The sequence below is a fragment of the Acomys minous genome (genome assembly GCF_964271855.1).
Source record: "Acomys minous genome assembly, chromosome: 9".
Classification (NCBI taxonomy): domain Eukaryota; kingdom Metazoa; phylum Chordata; class Mammalia; order Rodentia; family Muridae; genus Acomys; species Acomys minous.
The window spans coordinates 70,135,560-70,151,332 of NC_140490.1; the positions used below are offsets into that span (position 1 = coordinate 70,135,560).

General features: G+C 40.7%; 2 protein-coding genes across 2 annotated transcripts; both read left to right on the forward strand.

The window, feature by feature from the left end:
• Positions 1 to 2,517: 2,517 nt before the first annotated feature.
• Positions 2,518 to 3,471, forward strand: LOC311604710 (putative olfactory receptor 2W6; the record flags this gene model as incomplete). The annotated part of the gene is made up of 1 exon (XM_084794779.1): positions 2,518 to 3,471. The coding sequence occupies one exon, from the start codon at positions 2,518 to 2,520 to the stop codon at positions 3,469 to 3,471; it is 954 nt and encodes a 317-aa protein (XP_084650905.1).
• Positions 3,472 to 13,130: 9,659 nt separating this feature from the next.
• On the forward strand, positions 13,131 to 14,081 carry LOC311605886 (olfactory receptor 2B6; the record flags this gene model as incomplete). Its single annotated transcript, XM_084796734.1, has 1 exon — positions 13,131 to 14,081. One exon carries the CDS (start codon positions 13,131 to 13,133, stop codon positions 14,079 to 14,081), a length of 951 nt encoding a protein of 316 aa, XP_084652860.1.
• Positions 14,082 to 15,773: the final 1,692 nt, after the last annotated feature.

The window sequence follows — 15,773 nt, forward strand, 5'->3', positions numbered from 1 at the left end:
AGGTATTCATTTACATAGATTTAAAATAACAGTTTAAACCAATAAAAGATGTAATCATGTCGTGTGCTGAAGTCTGAAATGTAAGGAGACAAGCCTTCCCTGAGGACAGGGCTGGGTAAAAAACAGAAGGCTAGGCCCATGAATTAGAATGGAGCATTGATGGCAGTAATTGTGTCTGTGTGACCCCTGCTTGATTTAAGAAGCTAGGAAAAGGAGAGGACTGTGGTTCAAGTTCTTTCTCCAACAACAAAACACTCATGTGCATGTGAATGACATAGGAGGGTTCTAAGAATGGTAGTCGTGGAATGAGGTCACTTCCAGTCACGGTCACTTCCTCCTGCTATCCAAGGCTTCATTAAGCTTTTTTTTCCTCCAGAGTTCTGGGTACAGTGTGCTTAGTGTCAACACAACACGCAAAATTTATTGTTTCTCATTTCCTGAAAAACAAAATTATGCTTTTTTGCTACTGTGTTAGGATAGCTTCTTACCTTATTGAATTTATAAACAAGACTCTTTATTAAACATGATGCACTAAGTCAAAGCTCATAAGATGATGTCTCAGCACGACGATTCAGGTTTTGGGTGTGCATCATTAGCATGATTGCTGTGCTGCCTAAGTTTATGTTTAGAGTTCTTACTGACAGGATGATGATAAGGTAAAACTGCAGGTGGTCTATGTACTAGCTATATGAGTCAAGACTGGCTATTTGTTTAGTCTCTTGGCATCAATGGCTTAATCAATACTGTTGAGCGATCAAACTGCTGAGAGAATGAAGTGAGCTAGACTATATCCAATCATTAACATTATGTCTAGTTCAAAACAGCTAAGTGTAATTTTTGGGTCATCATTAATTTTTAAGTGGCGTGTAACTCATAATTTATTTTGTTATATTTTAAGATGTTTATGAAGAATTTGCAAAGACTAAGAGAAAAAACATGCATTCTATCATCCAGAATTAATTGTTATTTCCTTGTGGCCACACATAGCTATTTAGAAATAATAAGCACCCCAAATCCCAGAATTTGTTATACATTTTTCTCCATCAGTTGGTATCCATGTACCCCCTGCCACCTGAGGTTATTTGTAATGTTCTAAATTTTCAGTTTACAAGAGGAAGCAGTAAAGCCTTTCTGTCCTCATCATAAGCATTGACTATCAACTCTCAAAGCAATCTCTGTCTCCCCAGAGACTTTTGAAATTATCACAACCACCCATTACAACTGGAGAAACTCATCACAGCCTCTACTGGGCTGTAACTTGGACAAAATTTCATTTCCAATATGTGTCAATGTTTAATGGACAAAATATTTTTGTGTTCTAGTGTACCTAATGAATATATTGGCTTCTAATAAAACACATAATCTTATGGCTCTTTGCTAGCTGCTTACAAAAATATGAAAAAATATTATTAATTTTCAGCACACAGAACATATTCCTTAAGACATAAAACCACTGCCAAAAAAAAAAAACCCTGAAAATGTAAATCATTATGGAAGATACACAATCTTTTAGTGCTATGAAATCAGGACAGATAAAGAAAACGTTCTGTGTAGATTCCCTGGAAGCAGGGTTAGCACTATGTATAAAGGAGAAGAGGAGGGAAAGGCTGCTAAGTGGATGCTCGGTAACCACTCAGAATGGGTTCTGGGGCTTTTCTTTTCCTTTTAATCTTTGTGGGAAGCTTTCCCAATGTGAGAAAAGCCACCCAATCCCACACCATAGTGATGTAAGCTATAATTTTAACGTAGAGGTACAGCACTAGGGAGAATTCTGAAGTAGTGACATAAATCACTTGTTGTCTTGTTTGACACAGGGTATTAGGATCATTTTTCAGTCAGCAGGATGGCTGGACCTTGTGGGTATAGATACGAATAAAGACAAGATAAGCTTCTTTCTACCATTTTTCTGGGTCACTTCTACCCTCTTAGGTTTGGATCGCATTCTAGACTTCTCAGGGATGTTGAGAGAGTTTTCACCTGATAGGAAGTCCATATCTTTCATCTAGGAGCAAGCCCCTAGCCTGTCCACAGGGTATAGACTAGTAGGACAATTTCATACTCCCTTGGTTTTAAAAGTGATGGGAAAATTTTAAGTGTTAATTCCTTTGTAAAAGAATCAGCGTTTTTGGAGACAGGTTTTTGTATAGCTCAGTCTGGCCTCCAACTCACTGGCCTTGACCTCCTGGTCCACCTGTGTCGGCCTCTAGGGGTGCTAAGGTAACAACAGGTTTGCACCACCAGGCTCGGCGTCAACCACCTTTTGCAAACAATATTTACAGTCCGGTAATGAAAAATAGTATTCAAAATGTTGACAAGTCATCACAAGGGGGAGCTTTAAAGTCTCCAATTTGAGTCTTTTCAGACCGAACGAGGACTTCTCTCGGTGCCTATTGAAACTTTAGGTCCGATAGCCAGCATTTCTGAAGACGTTCCCACCGTACCACTTACCAGTCTTTTTATTTTAAGAAACCCCATCTGCGATCTTCACCGACACTGGTCTTTCTCCTCCTAGGTGACATGCGGTTGCAGGGGATGGAAAGGGACAACACGAGTTCTTTTGAAGGCTTCATCCTGGTGGGTTTCTCTGACCGTCCTCGCCTAGAGCTGATCCTCTTCGTGGTAGTTCTGTCCTTTTATCTGCTCACTCTTCTTGGCAACTTGACCATCGTCTTGCTTTCGGCTCTGGACGCCCGGCTGCACACACCCATGTATTTCTTTCTGGCCAACCTCTCCTTCCTGGACATGTGTTTCACCACAGGCTCCATCCCACAGATGCTCTACAACCTCTGGGGTCCAGACAAGACCATCAGCTACGTGGGGTGTGCCATCCAGCTGTATTTTGTCTTAGCCTTGGGAGGGGTAGAGTGTGTCCTCCTGGCTGTTATGGCGTACGACCGCTACGCAGCCGTCTGCAAGCCCCTGCACTACACGGTCATCATGCACCCTCGTCTCTGTGGGCAGCTGGCTTCAGTGGCGTGGTTGAGCGGCTTTGGCAATTCTCTCATCATGGCACCCCAGACGTTGATGTTGCCCCGCTGTGGGCACAGGCGGGTGGACCACTTTCTCTGTGAGATGCCAGCACTGATTGGCATGGCCTGTGTGGACACGATGGCCTTGGAGGCGCTGGCTTTTGCCTTGGCGATTTTTATCATCTTAGCACCGCTTATCCTCATCCTTATCTCCTATGGTTACATTGCCCGAGCTGTGCTTAGGATCAAGTCAGCCGCTGGGCGAAAGAAAGCCTTCAACACCTGCAGCTCCCACTTAATTGTTGTCTCTCTCTTCTATGGTACCATCATATACATGTACCTGCAGCCGGCAAACACTTACTCCCAGGACCAGGGCAAGTTCCTCACTCTTTTCTACACCATTGTCACCCCCAGCGTTAACCCCCTGATCTATACTCTGAGAAACAAAGATGTCAAAGAGGCCATAAAGAAAGTGCTAGGGAAGGGAAGCACAGAAGTATAGCAAAGAAAGATTATATTTGGGCATCATCTTTTTGCTCACCTTCTTTATATACTATTAGGCCTACGAATGGTCTAGGATTACAGAAGAAGAGATACTTAGTGGGAAAGGATTGGGCGAGAGAATACGATACTCCTCCAAAATGGAAAGCTATTGTGCCCTCTCATGCTCCTCTGCCTCAGCATTCTTCACTCAGGGATTCTAACTTGGATAAAACAATAATCCACCTGGGAAGGGCATCACCACTTTTTCAAAATCACAATGACTATGCCTAGTAGGTACTTAACAACTCTGAAAAAGGAAGATCTTAGAAGTAATACAATAGAAACGCTTGTTTGCTTTTCCTAGAAAACTCAAATGTGCTTTTCTAGTGCCAAATGCCTACCCAAGAGCCAAAACGAATAGTTCAACTGTGTAGCTTTAATGTCTCCAGCACCATACTGACTCGTAGAGCCTGCGTGTTTTGAGTCACATGACTGACCTTAATGATTCATGTTTGACTTTCAAGCAACAGAGACTAAAGGAGAAAACATGTAAGGCAGGATTAAGAGGAGAAAGTTTTTGCTGATATTTACTCTACCTGTCAATGCCAAAAAGAAGGCACAGGGGTCTTTTTGCTTTGGATGTTTGGTTTCATTTCTCCATGGCTTGCGTATATTATGAAAATGCCTCGGACGGAGCAAGAAAGGAATGAGATGAGATGAGCTGCCGGGGTTGTTGTAATATCTGTGACTGGTTGTTCTCTGGATATTGTGTTAACATGACTGACACCAGTGCCTCCCTGCTGTCATGGAAATCAATTTGAGCAGTGGACACTGCAGCTACTTAGCTCTCCACCCTGTACCCCAGTGCCTGGACACTAGGTGCCCAGCTGGTGGCACTGCGTTGGAAAGTTGGGGAACCTTGTGGGAAGTGGAGCCTCACTAGAGGAAGCAGGTCACTGAGAGCTCGCCTTGAGGTTTCACAGACCTACACTGCTTTCTTGTCCACTTTCTGCCTCCTGTCCCGCAGGCGTATGAGGCGGTGAGGAGCCCCAGCCGCACACCCCTGCACTGTGCCACAGCTACCAGGCTTTCCCATCTGTGCCGGAGTATTGACCCCTTTTAAACTATTAGCCAAAACAAGCTTGTCTTACGTTGCTCTTTTATTTACAACAAGGTCACACTATGTGGCAAGGAAGAAATTAAAAGACAAAGTAGATATATTTCTATAAAGACACAAATTTTGCAAGCCCTTTAATGAATTCATTTCCCGTGAGATTTATTTTGTTTTTACCTCATTCCTGTATAAAATATTTGCTACTGCTGTAAAAGGTTATAAAGACTGACAATATGAGAACTCATGGGGGAAGCACCACTGTGCCTGACTAACATTCATGCAGCCCAACAATTTATATAATAATTTACAAAGAGTGCTACTTAGACATAAAGTAGGATGAAGTAAAAATACTCTGATCGTCCTATTCTCTTATGAGCGTTGTAGAATGTCACTGAAAATAAAATATAGATGAAATATTTTATCTTATGTTTTATGGATCCTTTGTTTCAGTGGTCATGAGCCATCCTCACCAGGTGATGCGTTAAGGAGGTAAGCATTTGGATCAAAATACAGTTTTGCATATTACTTTGCTCAGCTCTTGAACCTCCTCTAAGAGAAGTGAACGTTAGCCTGAATGCCTCTCTGTGCTTGTGCTTACATTCACAACGGTCAGAGATAGTTTGTTAACTGTTTACCATCTTATTTTCTTTCTCATCCTGTAGGAGGTGCCAAAGTCCTGAAAACAAGCTCTAGGTACTGGAACAAAACATTAACATAGCACACACATCATCACTGCAATGACCTTCCATTCTCTAATAGGGAGAAAAGGATGAATAAATAAGGGGAATCCCTCTGTGATGACATCTGTGTGTATGTAAACATGGCAGAGCAGAGAACAGTTGGCCAGAGGGCAGGGCCACATTGAGCAAGACCTCAGAAAGTGCATCCCTGGGAAGATCTCCCTCTGATGAGAGTGTTCCCAACAGAGGGAGCAAGTGTGCAACCCTTAGAGCAGGATGGTGAGAAGGAGCCCAAAAGACAAAGTAGGAGGGGATCAGAACAGGGTCCACCCTGGGAGGGGAGGTGTTTCTAGAAGGAAACTGTGAGCAGTGCTGTAAAATGTGGCTAACTGACCAGGTGAAGCAGGACTGAAAAACCAACCCTTAGACTTAGTCACGTGAGAGGCAGCAAATGAGGAAGAACAGAGTGGTCGCCTGAAGTCTGAGTGGAGAGTTATGTAAGACAGAGAGGGGGACATCTGAGAGCCAGGCAACCAAAGTGAATCATCTGGTGGAGGAAAACTGCAAAGGAGAACCGAGGATGGGAGTTGTAGAAAAGGATTGTAAGATTAAAAAAAAGAGAGAGAGAGATTTTTTTTTATGATGAGAGAAATTGTAACAAGTTTATAAGATAAAAAGAAAAGAATGACCTAGTTACAAAATAATTACATAGGAAGGAAAGAAAATTGTGAAAATGAAGATTTAAGTAGAGTAATGGGGAAAAGATCCAAGAATTGGTCTCTGCTCCACCCCTCTATCACGCTGATCTGAGCTGAATGCAGATCTTAGCCTGCCTGGTAAGCAGGTGCATGCCAGCTTGCAGCAGGGAGCTGGGCAGGGCAAGTGCAGTAAGATGTGTAGTAATAAGGAAGATCTAGCTACCATTTGTCCCTCCTTGACTCCAGTGGGGCCACATTGCTATGCAGACGTCATTACTGGGCATATGGGAGAAGACAGACTTGTTCATTCTGCATATGTGAGAAGATTGAAAAAATGTGGTCTAAAAGTCCTGGAGGGCTTCTGAAAAGTCTGCTTTACTAGTGCTTGACCAGTTCAGAGCACACATTAGAGAAACAACAAAAACAGATTTAAAGAGGTGAAGACTCATCTAGCTGTAACTCCTGGGGGTCTTCCCAGCCAGCTGCGACCTCTTGGTGGCTCAATAAACAAACCATATAAAGTCTTTACACGAGAAGAGTGGAACAAATGGCTGGCTGCTGGGAATCATGATCTGACTCCAGCGGGACAAATGAAGAGACTCACTATCACTCAAGTTTGTGAATGGGTTAAAACATCATGGCAGCCAGTGAAGGAGGAAATCATTGTACGATCATTCAAAACATGTTGCATTAGCAATGCCTTAGATGGAACTGAAGATAATATCATATATGAAAATGGCGAAGAAAGTTATACAAGTGATTGTCAGCAACTGAACTTCCTAATTCTGACAGTAGCACTGATGAGTTTTTGGGGTTTCCAGAAAACTAGAAAAGTGCTTGAGTCTCTAAGTCTTTCCCCCTATTGAGTTAACACTGTTTAATATTACCATATTTTGTTATATTTAAATAAATATTTTATTATACTAGTACTAATTTGGTTCAGAATCTTTTTTTTTCTTGTGTTACTGCTCTAAAAACTGGGTACATCTTACGGTCCAAAAAATATGATACTAATGGAGAGATTTCCACTCCAGATTTCAAGATACATTGTAGAACTATAATAATAAAAACAGTATGATGCTAGCACAAACAGAAAGTTGTGTTGACCAATGGAATATGACAGATGACCCAAACATAAGTACACATAACTATAGCCATCTGATATTTTACAAAGATCTTGAAACCATAAGCTGGAGGAGGAAACATCTTTAACCAAGGGACCTGGGACAACTGGCTATCCACATGGAGAAGAATGAAAATACACTCATACCTAACCCAGTTCACAAAAATAAACTGCAACTGGATAAAAGGTTCCAATGTAAACCTGAAACACTGAGTCTAAAAGAAAACATAAGTCATACTCTACAAATATGTGAAAAAAAAGACTTGCTGAATATTTGCCCAGGAATGAAGACCAACAATTGACAATATTTCATATTGCCATTATTTTTAAACCCTGAATATTCATTCCCAATATAGACCCTTAAGACCTAGATATCTGGACGTTTAAGAACTATTAAATTGCTGTCCCTGGAAGCACAGGCTTAGGAGAGCAGAAGAGCTGGCCCTGCCTCTCTCCAGCCACTGAGGTATGTATGGAGTAAAATTGTTCCAGCTGCTCAATGGAGCTGTGCAAGAGAGCTGGTCCTGGATGGCCCTGGCCCTCACATGCTGCCTCATATGGGAAAGCTGGCTACAAGGGTGTCACAAGAGTAGTGTAGGAGAGCTGGCCCTGATGGTATGGGCACAGGAGAGCTGGCAAGCTGACAAACTCAGCTACCACCCAAATCCAGGGCTTTGAGCTAGGCTACCCCAACATCTCCCCCATCTGTGAGTTGCTGGAGAGAGTAAAGGTCCTGCTCTATGGGTCCATAGAACAGCAAAATACCCAACACTCTCTATGGGGATCCAGTATTGATGGTATAGCAGAAGCCAGAGGTCTCGATTTAGACTAATCACTCACGGATAGGACCATTGGCAAGTAAAATTGTTTGGGCAGTGACCCACTGCAACTACCAATGCTACTATGACAAATGAATATGTGATAGAAATGGAAAAATGGCGGCACAGAACGGTACATGCAAAGAAGGCTGCAGTTGATGGAGAAGCAAGTCTATGCCCAAAGTGGTCAGAGAGATGTTTTGTTTGTTTCTTTTTCTTTTTCTTTTCTTTTCTATGCTTTATTTTTATTTATTTTGTGGGGGAATAGGTTATAAGGGTGGATGGCAGATAGGAAAAAAAATTGGGAAATGACTGCAATTGACTGAATGAGGTGAAGTTCCCAAAAATTCAATAAAAATTATGTTTTAAAAAAGAACCATTAAATTTTAAAAATGTATTCATCCTCTTCCATTCTGCACATGAAAAGCTTGTCATCCTTTTCTTCTCCTTTAAAGATTGTACTTCTTGGGCAGTATGTACAGTTCGCATGGTTGAGTGCTTACCTGTCAGGCTGGAAGCCCTGGGGTCAACCTTAGGACCACATCAAATGAACGTGCTGATGTGCGACTAATCTCAGCCCAGGAGGATCTCAGGCAGGAGGATCAGAAGCTCAAGACCAACTTCTAACTAATTTAAAGTGAAATAACTTAATAAATATCCACAATTGGTTTGGCTTAAATTATCTAACTATTGCAAGGACTTGTAGGAGTAACTAAGAAAGAGAATGCAACTTTCTGAGTGCCATCTTCCTGTGGCCAACTCCTCCCTCAAGTCTCTTATATCCAAAGTGAGCATGGTCAATAGTTTGGAGAGCATTAAAATATTATTGACTAGCTATGTTGGGATGAGACCATTTTTTCTCATTTTGCTTCTATATCTGCTCTATTCACAGACATAAACCTCTGTTCCCTTCAGATTGCCCTAGGAAGTATCCAAGAAGAATCCTTTACTTTTCTCTACTCTTAAACAATCATGAAGAGGCATAAAATACTTAAGATTATATCTAGGTCATTTGGGTTGCTATTTCATAATTGACATGTTTTTTTTTTCTTTTATAGCTATGTTCTCACTCAACAATATCACACTTGAGTACTTCTGGCTCCTACTGTTTATAATTTGGTCTTTCCCTATGGAGAGAGTTTAGTTCTTCCATATTTTCTCATTATAAATAATTTTTTATCCCATCTTTAGATACCAGAAATTCATTTAACAAGTTAGATTTCCATAATCAAGAATTGCTAGGGTAATGAATATGCTTTGGAAGGATTTTTCTATTTTCTCCCAGAATGGCTGTAACCAATATTTTATGAGTACTCTCTTCGTCAGCAGCACTGGTAATGAGGTATGGCTGATTAATTTTCCTTATGTGATAGCTTATTTCTGATTATTACTTAACTATATTTCCTTGGATATTTAAAATATGAAAACCTGTTCATGTAGACTTGCAATTTGAATTCTATACTCATGTTGTCAGCCATTTTATATTACATTATTTACAGTTTCTATAGTAATAAGACAGCCATATTTTATGTGTCTCATACCTATTCATTTGAAATACTGACGTGAGTTTACACAAATATGTATGCAAAAGATTATTGAAAAATACAAATCAAAAATTTAAGCTTGCAAAAACTGTAAAAAGATGTCATTGAATGGAGAGAGAATTTAACTATGCAAAACCAATGAAAAGAAATAATTATTTGGCCATGTAAGAAACAAAAGTCTCCTCCTATGAACTCAGGTAATAAACTCATCGCTATAGGAAATTCATGGATGCTCACTGTATAAACATTGCTCTCAGATCCAATTGCAGAGCAAATATACAGTTCTCAGTGGCTTCACAGAAAAGGAAACAAATTCCTACATTGATGGCTCAAATCTGAATCTTTACTCCATGAACTATTTCAGTCCCTATTGAATTCCCTTTTGTCTTGGACACAGTTGGGGAGAGAGTCCCCAGGGAAAGAGCATTGCAGAACAGAAAGTGGGAGCAGAGGAAGGGGTGACTCACAAAGAACCCCCACTGGGTATCACCCTTGGTTATAACAAGGCTTGCTGCCCTTGTGGACAAGCCAGAGCCCAGAGCAGCATGAGGAATCTCCCTCTAGTGTCACTGTGCAGCCCTGATGGGAAGGACTCTGAAAAGAGCAGTGAATGTCCCCTCTGCAGTGCAGTGCCAGAAACTACACACTCCAGCTGCCCTCAGGAATCTTATTCCCCTGTTTTCTGATTTACTCCCAAATGAAGATCTCCTAAGTTGTTCCTGAAGAGTGGAATTAGAACACTTCCTCATATCAGCTGATGTGGAAGACTTATGAAGCCGTTATCGGATCAGCATTCTATCAACAAGTCTATTTTGAAGTCGAAGTTCCTGGAACTAGCAAGCAGACACAACCCATCCTGTCCTAAGGCTCCAAGTAGGGTATGTAGAACACTTTCTTAAAACATTGTGGAAGACATGCTGGAAAAAGACAAACAGAAACGTGGGGGCTTGACCACGTGTCACATGGATTGCTTACAGCATTTAGAGAATGTTGACTCGGTCTTAGTTGCTTCATTTCCATTTACTGTCCTAACACTGGGTGTCCAGCAGCACTCGTTTATTGTCTCCTGGAAAAGAAACTTAGGAGCAGAGCAGCTTTCTGGTCTAACCCAATTGCTACCTACAGCTCAGTGCACCAGTGAGCCTTTCAACTTACTCCTGAACACAACCTGGTCTTACTGAAAATGGAAAACACACAGCCAACTTTGAGTTTTCTTAAAGCTTAATTATTTTTTCTTTCTTTTTAAAAAATTTTTATTAATTTATTTTTGTTACATCTCAATGGTTATCCCATCCCTTGTATCCTCCCATTCTTCCCTCGCTCCCATTTTCCCCTTATCCCCCTCCCCTATGACTGTTCCTGAGGTGGATTTCCTCCCCCTGTATATGCTCATAGGGTATCAAGTCTCTTCTTGGTAACCTACTTTCACCCAACATCATAATTAAGTGTTAAGTATGATGTAGGGTGAAAATACAGTCTTGTCATTTACTCTTACACTCAAGCTGGGAAAGAGAAGTTCAGGCTAGCATTTTCACAGTTTTCCTGCTGGGAGTCTTGAGAAAGGCTGTCTCTGGACATGCTGCACAGACCCCACTCAGGAATAGAGACATGGCTTGTGTGTCCTTTCAGGTTGTCAGGTCACACCGTGACCTGCCTTATAGGAGCTACCAGGTAGATATTAGCAGGCCAGTGTCTGTGCTAGAATTTCAGAAACACTGAGTTCTGAAAATGCTTTAGCTGTTAACAGGTCCTTTTATTTTCACACACTGATAATACTAACAATTCAAGATGTTTAAACTTGCTCAACGCAAATAGGCACTTCAGTTTTCTATTGAAACAGTTTCCTTTTTGTAACAGATTGTTATCAAGATCACCAAGTCTTTGCAGAATGGAAATGCTTGACCCTAAGAGAGAAAAGTTCAGTATAACACTTAGAGGCACTGGAATCTCCTCTGCCTTGTCTTCAGCCCATTATTTTTATCTCTGCGTCCTGCCCAGCAATGACCTGTGCCTTTTTAGTTCTCTAACTACTGAGGGCAATGGGGAGATATTACTGCACTGGCAAATGCCACCACACAGTGCATTCAGAATGACTGGAGAAAGATCATTGCTTCTGTAATTTCAGAAACTTAATGTGAGTGAGAAGTTCATTGTTTTTTTATCAGTCTGGGCTTCTGGGAGAGTCTGTTTGGGACTAAATTCTAGCAAATAAATGTCCCACTGAGGACTGGCCTGGAAACGTCACTGATCCAGGACATGTGTCCTTTTAAAGAGACACTTTCTGAATATTTGAGACTATGTCACTCTTCAGTATTAAACATAGGGAGAACCTACAGCTTTGCATCTAAACAAGAACACCTCTAAGGTTGGATTGGTTTTATTAGTTATGGGACAGGATAGTGGAATAAACCCAGCAGTCTGGAGAAACTGCAGTGTAGTATCACCTTAGCTGTATGAGTTCTACAGCACAGAAGCCCCAAGAAATCCTGAAGTTGTGACACCTCTTCTTATCCATCCATTCTGATTAAGAATTCCTTTCAGTAGCAGTATTTTCCTTCCTTCCTTCCTCCCCTCCTCCCTCCCTTTCTTTCTTCCTTTCATCAGTCCTCCATTCTTCCTTCTTTCCCTCCTTCTCCTCTTCCTTCACTCATCTTTCCCTTGCTTTTCCATTTTTTTTAAATTTCATATCCATTTTTATTTTCTTAATGTTTACTCTTTATTTCTTTGTATATTTAGATACTAACCTCTCAGATGTATATATGGTTAAAAAATAAATTCACATTATATAGGCTACTTTATCGTTGGAATGACAGTGTCCTTTGTTATATAAATGCATTTTAGTTTCATGGGGTCACATTTATAATTGTTCATCATAATTTCTGTGCCATCAGGGTCCTGTTCAAAAAGTCTTTTCTGATGCTAACCAGTCCAAGACTATTCCTTACTATCTTTTTTATTAGTCAGGCTCTCATGTTTTCTGGGGAGTTCTTCATGCATTTGGAGTTGAGTCTTCTATAGGGTGAGAGATAAAGGTCAAGTGTCAGTCTACATATAGCTGTCCTGTTTGACCAGCATCACTGGTTGAAGATGCTCTATCTCCTCCAATGTGCATGGTTCTTCTCTTTAACACTGTAAGAGTGTGGGTTTCTGTGTGGGTCCTCAGTTTAGTCTATTGATCAACATGTCTGTTTTTATACTAGCATCATACTCTTTTTATTATCATAGCTGTGCTGTATAACTTGAGATCTGGGTGACAACAGCAGGTTTTATATTAACAGTGAAAAAATGTGGTGGGAATTATGACTGAGTTTTCCTGCTAATAGCTATATGAGAAGTACCACAAAAAATTAACCAGTGTCAATGAGTAAAGACCAATACTTACAAATTTTTCTTGGTCAGGAACTAGCATTTTAAATTGTAGCTTTGAGTTTAGAGGTGTGGGTATGGACACGGAAACTTTAGAAGTACCCAGGGACCTGGGTCAACTGTAATTTGAACTGTGTAATCTGTTTTATCTTACAATAACACCAGTTATGTAAATGTCTTCAAAGCCATGGTAAAATGAAAATATGTAATTGAAACAGTTAATAACCATGTGGTTTTGAAGAACTGAAAAACCAATAAATGCCTGTTAAAAATACAAGTCAATATGTGTGAATTGACTGCCCAGATTTTTATGTTTCAGGAAACCATTTGTTAAAATGTTGATCACGAGTTGGGCCAACGAGAGCATCACTGAAGCATTTGTTCTCTTAGGTTTCTCGGATCAGCCATGGCTGGAGTTCCCACTCTTTGTGGTCTTCTTGACTTCTTACATAGTGACCATCTTTGGAAATGTCAACATCATTGTGCTGTCCCGTTTGGACCCCAAACTCCACACCCCCATGTACTTCTTTCTGACTAATCTATCAGCCATAGACCTTTGTTACATCACATGCACAGTTCCACAGATGCTGGTCAATTTACGCAGCATTAGGAAAGTAATCAGTTATGGTGGCTGTGTGGCCCAGCTCTTCATGTTTCTGGCCTTGGGGGCTACTGAGTGTGTTCTGCTGCCAGTCATGTCCTTCGACAGGTTCGTAGCCATCTGTCGGCCTCTCCATTACTCAGTCATCATGCACCAGAGGCTCTGCCTCCAGTTGGCAGCTGTGTCCTGGATCATTGGCTTTGGAAACTCAGTGTGGCTGACCATCCTCACTCTCCAGTTGCCACGCTGTGGCCACTATGTCATAGATCACTTTCTCTGTGAAGTGCCTGCACTGCTCAAGTTATCCTGTGCTGATACTACTGCAAATGAGGCTGAACTATTCTTTGTTAGTGTGCTCTTCCATCTTGTACCTCTGACTCTCATCCTCATATCCTATGCTTTTATTGCCCGTGCAATCTTGAAAATCCAATCAGCTGAGGGCCGACAGAAGGCTTTTGGGACCTGTGGCTCCCATCTCATAGTGGTGTCACTGTTCTATGGCACAGCTGTCTCCATGTACCTACTGCCACCTTCACCACACTCTAAAGACCCAAGAAAAATGGTTTCCCTTTTCTATGGAATCATTGCACCCATGCTCAACCCACTTATCTATACACTTAGGAACAAAGAGGTAAAGGAAGCCTTTAAAAGGTTGATCAAGAGATTCTTCTTAACCAAAAGCTAAGTGATGTGGGAAAGTAAGCTAAGGACATTTCCAGGATGATCTCCTCTTTTTGTTTTGGTGATGGTGAAAAGGAGTCCTCTGACTGCAGGATGGTATGTTTCTCTCCAGTGGTTTGTACCCAAGGCAAGGCCCTGAACATTCATTCCCTAGTGTTGATGATGGTGTTTAGATTGTTTTTGAAAACATTTTTTAAAAGACTATCCTGGAGCCTAACTCTTTACATCACGTTATAAGCACATTCTACTCCCTTTGATGAATGTAAGAAGAGAGTGGACATTGTTCTCTCACTGTTCATCAGGGGAAAGCTCCCTTGGCAGCTTGCATAGCTCCTTCATTCACGTCTGGAAAAGGAATAGGGATACTGGACATTCCTGTCCTCTTCCTGGACTTAGTGGAATTTTTTAGAGCTTTTCTCCTTTTAGGGTGATGTTGGCTGTGGGTGTGTCATACGTACCTGCGATTTCATTGCACATGATCCCTCCACCTCTGTTCTCTCTAGGTCATCTACCATTGAAAGTGTATTGGACTTTGCAAAAGGCTTTTTCTGCATCTATTAAGAAGTTCATTTGACTATTTCTTCCAGTTCAGTGATATGCTTTATTGCATTTATTGACTTACATATGTTGAACCATCCCTGCAGAAATAATATGTCAACTTGATTATGTGAGTTATGTTTTTAATATATGCCTGTTTTTGCATTGCAAGTATTTAGAAATTATTATTTCCTCCATGCTCATGAGGGATATTAGCCTTCAGTTTTTGTGGGGAGTCTTCACATTGGCTTGGTTTTAGAGTAATACTTGCTTTGTTGAGGGCATTTGGAAGTGCTCCACCTGTTTATGTTTCTAGTAATTTAAGAAGTGTTCTTTCTAAACATTCTTTGAAAGTTCTCTGGAGTTTTGCTATGAGTCCACACGGACCTGAGATCTTTTTAATCAGAAGGCATTTTCATTACTATCTCAATCTTTTTGTTTTCTTGAGTCTGTTTAAATTGTTGATCTCTTCTTGGTTTAACTTTCACGGTTTGGATGGGCCTAAAGTGTTTTCATTTCTCTTAGATGTTATACCTTAATTTAGTACAGGATTTTGAAGTTTAACCTTCTCCTATGCTGCGTTCTTTGGTGTCTCTTGTAATGTTTCCCTGTTCATATCTAATGTGTTAATGTGTGTCGTCTCTTTCTTTCAGTTAATTAGTCCCTTGTCAAAAATATCTAATAGCTATTTCCTCTCAACATATGACTTTTTATTTTCTTTTAATAAGCTTTTGCTAACATATAATTAGGACACAATATAATTTTCTCATTTACTATGAAAATTTCAATGATTTTACTTTGTTCACAGAATAGAATCAATATCATCACAGTCTAATTTTAAGACACCTTCATTGTTGCCAGTGAGACCAAGCACACATAAACAGACATGCTCTATTCCACCTCTGTACAGGAGTGGCTGAGGTGAGACAAGAGAGTCCAAGAAAGAGAGTCCAAAGGCTTTTACTCTAGGTCTATGGGGCGGGGAGCTGCTTGCTTCTAGCATTACTCTCTGTACTTTACTTCTTAAACTTCCAGGCTATATATGGCCCGCTGGTCATAAGGAGAAACTCTGAACTTTCTTAATTCTTAATTGTCAGGCTGATGGCTCTGGCTGCTGCACTTTAACTCTTAAATATTCAGGTTGGTAACCTTGCTACTT